Raw genomic sequence first — 9,069 nt, forward strand, 5'->3', positions numbered from 1 at the left:
ACACACACACACACACACACACACACACACACACACACACACACACACACACACACACACACACACACACACACACACACACACACACACACACACACACACACACACACACACACACACACACACACACACACACACACACATACATTTAGGGACCATTTTAGGAAGAATCCAACAGGCACAGACAAGCACACAAACACACACAAAATGGTGGACACACAAAAGCACTCACTTGCACTGGTCAGGGGTGTGTTTGGCCTCATCAGTGCACCGGTAGAATTTACCCTGAAGACACAGAGAACAAGCTGCTGGTCGAATTTACCCTGAAGACAGATAGCAAGCTGCTGATACCTGCCTGCCTGCCTACCTGTCTGCCTACCTGTCTGTCTGTCTGTCTGTCTGTCTGTCTGTCTGTCTGTCTGTCTGTCTGTCTGTCTGTCTGTCTGTCTGTCTGTCTGTCTGCTTGTCTGTCTGGTTGCCTGTCTGTCTGCTTGTCTGTCTGGTTGCCTGTCTGTCTGCTTGTCTGTCTGTCTGTCTGTCTGTCTGTCTGTCTGTCTGTCTGTCTGTCTGTCTGTCTGTCTGTCTGTCTGTCTGTCTGTCTGTCTGTCTGTCTGTCTGTCTGTCTGTCTGTCTGGCTGCCTGTCCCTCTCTCCTTCCATCCCTCTCCCTCTCCCTCCCTCCCCCCTCTCTTTCTCTCTGTCTCTCTCTCCATACCTTAAAAAGCTGGACTCCAATGCAGGCAAACATGAACTGCAGCAGAGTGGTGACGATCATGATGTTACCGATGGTCTTGATGGCAACAAATACACACTGGACCACATGCTGTGGAGAGAAACACACATAGAGCGAGAGAGAGAGAGAGAGAGAGAGAGAGAGAGAGAGAGAGAGAGAGAGAGAGAGAGAGAGAGAGAGAGAGAGAAATATATCAAGAGAGAGAGAGACACACACACATACAGAGAGAGAGAGAAATATATCAAGAGAGAGAGAGACACACACACACATACAGAGAGAGAGATAGAAAGAGAGACACACACAAAGACAGCTAGAGAGAGAGACACACGTACAGAGAGAGAGAGAGAGAGAGAGAGAGAGAGAGAGAGAGAGAGAGAGAGAGAGAGAGAGAGAGAGAGAGAGAGAGAGAGAGAGAGAGAGAGAGAGACAGACAGACAGAGAGAGAGAAACAGAGAGAGAGAAACAGAGAGAAAAAGAGAGACAGAGAGGGTATCCTCTACCTTGAGACCCTTGGCTCTGTTGATGGCTCTGAGCGGCCTGAGTACTCTGAGAACTCTGAGAATCTTCACTACAGAGATTGCTGAGGAACTAGAGGTAGGGAGAGAGAGAGACAAAGAAGAGGGAGAGAGAAAGAGAGAGACAAAGAAGAGGGAGAGAGAGAGAGACAAAGAAGAGGGAGAGAGAGAGAGACAAAGAAGAGGGAGAGAGAGAGAGAGAAACAGAGAAGAGGGAGAGAAACAGAGAGGAATAATAGTCATGTTAATAAGTGCAATTATCCACTGTCACCAGCAGAGGTCAGTAAAGACAACACTAACAACTCACTGTGTGGGGGGTTCCTAGGAGACAGTGTGTGTACTCACTGTAAGAAGAACGACACCAGTGACACGCTAACGACCAGTAGATCCAGCAGATTAAACCAGTTCCTACAGAACGAACCCTGATGGAGGAAGGCACCGTGAACCATCATCTAGACACACATAGAGAGAGAGAGAGAGTTTAGTTAAAGGAATAAAGTAATTCAATAAAGTCACTAAACACAAACATTCCTGAGACCTCAAGAATTAAGTACACTTCCTACTGTGATTTGGTATCAATAACCTTTGATACCTGGAGATTTCAGTGATAGAGTCTTTTCTGAAAAGGGCCCCAGATCTCAGTCACCTCTGTGAATTACATCCATTTCTCACCTTCAGTAAAATCTCCACAGTGAAGATGGACGTGAAGGCATAGTCAGCATAGCCCAGAATCTATAGATATAAGACATTAATACACTGTTAGCATAGCCCAGAATCTATAGATATAAGACATATTAATACACTGTTAGCATAGGGTGACCAAACGTCCTCTTTTGGGGGCGTCCGGGGGGGGGTTATAAATTCATGAAAATGTCCAGGTTTTTCAGTTTCAGGGCATTTTGCGAGCGTCTGAAGGCTCGCGCTGCATTTCTCGCCGAACATATAAATTACCGAATTAAAGCACTATTTGTTGCCGTTCGAATGCCATCTCACTCGACAAAATCCGTTCATCGGTTCTCGAGTTAGGCTACATGCCTATGTCAGGCGAGCGTCTTTTTACGCCAGATTATCACCCCGGACTCCCGAGGCTCCAGAAGTCAATCATCCGCTGATTGCGAAAATGATTGGTCAGTGTTGTAATTTGTAGTCAACAATGAGTGTAGCTTTCCAGTGATATCCCACGTTGGGGTGTGCGAATTAGGGATCTACTGTAGGTGAAAATTGACAAACGAAGACAGGATCAAGTGATACAAATTCCGAATGAATTTACTTGGATCAGGAAATGGAGAGATGGAAAGCTTTTTTCTTGGCACACGGTTTACCCGGATGTCTCCTAGAAGACTCATTTCTGAACGGATTTTTATAAAATGTGGACCTGTACTACATAAGACTTCAGGCTATGGATTTGCTGTGTTTTCCAGCTTATACAAATATATATATATATGGGCGGCTACGTGGCGTAATGGGCAAGGTGCTCGCCACGAATACTGGAGACGCTGGGCTCGCCTGTTCGAGCCCAGCGCTCCACATTGCTTTCAGTTTAGCTGGTCGTCCGTACTAATACACATTGGCCGTATTAGGGGGTGGGAAACTGATGGGTGGGGATCGGGCGTTGTGGACAGCGACTCCTACAGGTCGGTTGGTGCGCCTGCGCAGTAGAATCAGGAAGTGTCGGGGGCAGCGTGAGCCTCCCACGCGTTACTCCTCGCCACTGAGAGATCGAGCTGCGCAGGTGAAAAGATGCGACTGCTGTTACCTCAAGTACCGGAGGGGACTTGTGCTATGTATGACTTAGTCCACATTGCAGCCGGCTTGTGGGAGGCAAGAAACAGCGTTCGTGACAGGGGAGGGTTGAATTGGATGATACGAAATTGGGATGGGAGACAAAATATAGAAAAAATGGGAGAAAAAGTAAATAAAAAATATATATATATATATATATATATTATTTTGGAATATTGCAACTACTACACAAAAATGTGAGTACACAAGTTCAAGTTCAACTCAAGTTCAGCCCTATGTTAGGCCTACTCATTAGAACTAAAAGTGATTTTTCTTTATTGTGTAAGAAACGTCAGAATGTTATCTTTCAAAAGAGACCAGGCTTATGCGTGTGCTAAGCATAAAGTATAAAGATAAGCTTTGCTAAAAAAGTATGCAGTCCTGAAGTTCAAGTAAAAAAAGATTGGCCACTTTTCTGGGCGCATGTTATGTGGTTAAATTTGGGATATTGCAACCACTACAGAAAACTGTGAGTACACAAGTTCAAGTTCAACTCAAGTTCAGACCTATGCTACTCTATTTCATTAGCACTAAAAGTGATTTTCCTTTTTTGCATTAGTAACTTCAGAATGTTATCTTTCAAAAGAGACCAGGCTTATGCATGTGCTATAGGGCGGTGTAGTCTGACGTCACTTTGGACCACCCGCACGGTCCATCCGTTTAGGGATTTATCATTGGGAAAATGTATTATTGGCTATTGTAATAATTCTGCCTCATGAACATTGGCAAGCTTTCCATTTTTGCACAAAATGTGTTCCCTTCTATCACTAACATTATTGTTTAAGCTTTTTTGGTTGAAATAAAATTCAACGTAATTATTTTACGATTAATTGCTAATTGTTTCATGTTGAGCTATATATTGTGGATGAATACACACAGAAAGGTACACCATGCCAATGTTCATGCTTTATTTGTTTTAAAGGAGACGATTTAGAAATGTGTCCATTGGAAAATGTACAGTGCAATTTCAAGCGAGGTGGACCAGCCGGAAACAACAATGACGTAACCACTACACCTCCCTAGCTATAAGCATAAAGTATAAAGATAAGCTTTGCAAAAAAAGTATGCAGTCCTCAAGTTCAAGTAAAGAAAATGCCACTTTTCTGGGTGCATGTTAAGAAGTTAAAACAATAAGGCATCTTTGAGTAAACTTTGAGTAGAGATTCAAGATTCAAGAGGTTTATTCATCACATACACACACAAGACATATAGTGAAATGAAAGTGGCCATGCCCGCTTCGATTGTATCATTAAGTATCTCGAGGCTGGGGCCAGCATGTCCTCTTTTTTGGAAATCAAAATATGGTCACCCTATGTTAGCATAGCCCAGAATCTATAGATATAAGACATATTAATACACTGTTAGCATAGCCCAGCATCTATAGATATGAAACACATGAACACAACATTAGCATAGTGCAGAATCTATAGATAGGGGACATATTAATACACTGTTAGCATAGCCCAGCATCTATAGATATGAAACACATGAACACAACATTAGCATAGTGCAGAATCTATAGATAGGGGACATATTAATACACTGTTAGCATAGCCCAGAAGCTATAGATATAACACACATTAATACCATGTTAGCATAGCCCAGACTCTATAGATCTAAAAATGAATATGAACCCTGTATCATTCTGCCGTACAGCTTCTGTGTGTTCTTCACGCTCAGACACCCCTAGGTGTGTGTCTGACATGCACTGTGTTTGGCCCTCAGTGCTATCCGTAGTCTCCGTGGTTAACTGTATACGATTGCCTGGTGGGGAACCTGGGGCACGAGGTTGGTAGGCTAGTGCTTTTGACCTCAACACTACCAAGACACACTTTTCTGACTTGTCTCCCTCAAACCATGACCCTAACCATAACCGTTAACCTAACCCTTATTAAAACCTAACTTTATACCCTAACCATAACCGTTAACCTAACCATTATTAAAACCTAACTTTATACCCTAACCATAACCATTAAGAGAACGGCTTAAAACTGACCTTAACCCCATAACGTTAGGTTATGACTATAACCAAGTTCTGTTAGTTAGGGGCGATGCTTGGCTTCGCCTTCTGCACTATCTCGCGTACGTGCACGCGTACTGAATAAACCACAAATGTACCTCTAATACCAGTATTAGTCTGACCACACCCCTCATCAGCTTACCTTCATAAGCAGGTGTGTGGTCACCTGCTCTCCTCCTTCCCAAGCTTTCACCACAAGGTGAGGTCAAGGGCTGCAGCGGCCGTCCGAAGCCAAGCATCGCCCCTAACTAACAGAACTTGGTTATAGTCATAACCTAACGTTCTGTATCGTTAGTGGCTTAGCTTGGCTTCGCCTTCTGCACAAGGGAGGCCAAGCGGAGCCACTTGGCTGACAAATACACCCCGCTGACAGCCCCCCAAAACCATCAGAACAGGGAGGGCCGAGCCCCCCCGACCCCCCCTAATGGAGGGTATCCCCCCTATTAGAGGCTTCACGGGAAGGCGACGGACCCGACCGTGCGAAGAGCTCCAAGCAACTTAACGCACAGGGTGAGCAGACCGTGGCTTGACCCACGACTACACACACGCACAACCCGCATGCCACCCGGGAACGAACGGAGGAACAACCTCGTTACTGCCCCCAGAATCACGGGGTCAAGGGCAAACCCAACCCCGTGGCAAGGCCGTAGCAGCGGAGCACGAAGGAAGACCCAGACCCACCAAAAGGACTGGACTCCCTGGAATGGGGGCCCGGAGAAGTCCATGATGCCAGCATCAAGACCCCACCAGGTGGGCACGTAGTGCCCCGCCCCCCACATCGCCAGCGTATTCGGACAAAGGCCCCTCAGTTACTGCACCTGGTATTCCCAGGCGGAACCAACCAGGCCAGTAAGCCGAGCGGGCCCCGTCCCCCCAATAGTACACCGCCTGGCACACTGACCCTGCAGAATAGGCAGTCAGCATGGCCGTAAGCACACAAAAAAGGTTAACCAACGGAAGCAGGCAGCGCACCGGGGAAAAACCAGGCAACAGGCTGTTAACCCTAGCCTGGAGACTGCGGACGAGACAGGCGCCAGAGGGGACAGCTGAACACAGCCGCCCCGGCGGAAGGAGCGTAAGCTGGCGGTGTTGCATGACCAAGCCTCCATTTAACAACCCCCACCCAGAGGGGTCGAGGCAGAGAAGGCTGACACGATTGGCAGACGTCATGAACGTGCAGGGGCACCCTCAACCGGTGAACCCGGGAGTTGACACTGCTCCAACACACCAGGGAATCAACCACCTCGGTGTTACCCAATGCGGTGGTTGTTCCTATAACCCCTCAAGAAAAAACTCCAAAACACACCTGCGGGTATACACCGGCTATACCGCAGTACAAGTGTTTCAGTTTCCAAAAAGGGTTAACCCAGGCCTACGGGTCGCAAACATCACTTCGGACCGGGCCTGGCGGTACGGGAAGCACAGGGTCACCAGAGGAGGTCAAAAAACCACCCCCACAGGCCCCTCTTCGCCATGCGTGAGAGAGGAGCGAAAAACAATGGAGAACCAGCCCCTAAGCACACCGTTCCTGGTATTCCCCGGCGGTCTCCCAACCAAGTACTAACCAGGACCAACCTGTGTAGCGGCCGAGATCCGACGAGATCGAGCGCGTACAGAATGGCATGGCTGTAAGCCATGACGACAGTGCTGAGTAAAAACATACCCAACCAGGGTCTCCATAGCGCTTAACCCTGTGACACCCAGACCGACCTGGCATTTTTCCCCCTGAAAAAAGCCCAAGTCCCTCAGGGTACCAGAACAGCAGATCTGCATCCCCGGCGGACAACGGGTTCAACTGATCTGGACCAGCGTGACCAGAACCAGTCCCGTGCCCTAACCACGCCGACATGCCCCAGGAAAAGGGCAGATATGCGTGTTGATCTTAACATGAAAAGAAGGCGCCACCCAGACGTCGGGACGAACCGCGCCTGGTGGCCCACCCCAAGGGCGTGAGACCCCACTACATATGTTCAGATCCATCCCGTCATCATCCCCCAGACATGAACGAGGATCCGTCGACAACCCACCCAGGTCATGGGATGTGGTCGCCGGAAGAGGAAAAAACCCCCATCTCAGTTGCTTTATAAAAACGCTGTTTCAACCACAAGCAACTAAGGCGTGCCACTCAATCGCCTGTTTACAGCGAGCTAGCACTATACGTGCGTCGGGACACACCCCCATCAATGAACAGGCTATTTAGACCTGCCATTGAATCCCCAAGGCGCCCAGGGGAACGACAAGAGGGGTGTGACACTCCCTAACTCCAACACTTCTGGAATAGAAAGAAGGAAGCATCAACAGTATGTATCCCAGTCTACACAGCCGGGGTAAAAAATGTTCACATTTTTACATCCCACCACCCTCCCATAGGAAAGAGACGGGGATCCCCAGAGAGACTTCCCACGCGAGCTGTACAGATTGAAAAGAATATATTGCACCTTGAGCCATGTAAAAAACTGGTTTTAGGGCCTCCGGGGAAGAGGCACCGAACCCATACACACTCAATAAACGAATTGAATCGAATATACATACAATAGAAAAGGACCCTTCTAGAGGGTCCACTCACTTTGACAATCTGAGGAGGAAGGCTCTGTACTCTGATGGAGGCTTCCTCACATGGATCACATGGAAGAAGGAGTCCGAACTCACAGAAGGCCTGAGTAGGCGCTTGGTGAGGAGGAGCCCTGACCACCCCCCCTGAAAACAGATCCATCACATGGACCTGAACAGCACACGGAAGTCCTACCAACAGAGACGCGCACGGTGACGTACTCTATGGCGGGGGAATTCCTGCGGTGCACACGCCCAATATACCAGGCCGTGGGACCAGGAACTCCCTCCCCCCCCCCCCCCCCCCCCCCCCCGTAACGTGCCGAACCGCCACGTGACGGGAACCTTGAAGGACAGGGGGTGTACCCCTGACCGACAGACAATGGGGAGAGGAAAGGTTACCAGTTCACCCCTTTACGACCCCACACCCATGATACGACGTAACGACAAAAAGAGAATATGACACAGTCATAGTCAGCTCTATGAAGCGTTTCACAGCTCCACACAGCGCACGAGCTAACCTGCTATCTGATTTTTACTAAGGAAAAACACAGAATAGAGAGGGCTCTAAGAACCCCGGTCCAACATACACATGTGCTTCTGTGGCCAGTACAACCCAGTTGTAGGTCACATGACACACACAACCCATCATCATCACAATGAGAGAATACATCATTCTTGATTAGTATCGACCACAGGCCTTGCTAAACACACATGACAGCAACCAAACCAATTTCCTTTAGGAAATAAGTTTCTCCAGCAGATTTAGCACAACCTCAGCAATCAAGCTGAGAGTTACATCGTATCCCTACCACACAAAAGACACAATTAATGCACAACATGTCTGATAGGAGGTGATAAAGTCCCCAGGGAACCGGGGGGGGAAAACACAATCCTCCTATTTTACCCTCAATACGGCCAGTTAAAACAGGAAAACCTGTTAATGTGTGAACTCACTGTCATTGTCATTACAGTCTGAGAAAGAACATTCTTTTACTCACTCGTCACCAAGCATAGCTTCATAGGTTAGTTGCCTTAGTAGTGAGTACACGGTACACATAAACACCATGATGTTTCTCACACAACAACCAGATCAATACATCACGACCTGCACGGAGAAGCTACTGCCAGTGACAAAAACAGCTCACACACAACCCGCAACGTATCTCAAATGCATTGCAACAACACACGTTTGGGAAAAAACACCGTCATTCACAATACATTTAGCAAGGTAAAACCAGAAGACGTGTTATGAGGGTCTGGCCAACCCCGTACCTGCCCGGAACGCAGATCAGCGAAGTGCAGTCACAAGCGTCCCGTGTTGTTCGATCCGGGCAGCGTCGCCGCTCCACCAGTCGCTACAGTCCTCTTTGTTGACGCAATCCCCGTCTAGGCTCGGGCAGGGTTGACGAACATCCCCTGTCAAGGATGACGTCGTGGTCAAGAGTGTAAAACATGTTAAAAATCAAA

The 9,069-nt window shown here is 47.9% G+C and overlaps 1 protein-coding gene across 1 annotated transcript in view; it reads right to left on the bottom strand.

Moving 5' to 3' along the window:
• LOC311243998 (voltage-dependent L-type calcium channel subunit alpha-1D-like) overlaps window positions 1–9,069 on the bottom strand; it is a gene marked incomplete at both ends in the record, with an annotated part of 170,375 nt that overhangs the window by 58,158 nt on the left and 103,148 nt on the right. Inside the window, 5 exon segments of the mRNA XM_084333407.1 lie at window positions 233–285; window positions 715–822; window positions 1,233–1,320; window positions 1,593–1,699; window positions 1,920–1,979. Of these exon segments, the coding sequence (XP_084189533.1) occupies window positions 233–285; window positions 715–822; window positions 1,233–1,320; window positions 1,593–1,699; window positions 1,920–1,979 (416 nt within the window).

Source organism: Notolepis coatsorum (genome assembly GCF_963971535.1).
Source record: "Notolepis coatsorum genome assembly, chromosome: 17".
Classification (NCBI taxonomy): Eukaryota; Metazoa; Chordata; class Actinopteri; order Aulopiformes; family Paralepididae; genus Notolepis; species Notolepis coatsorum.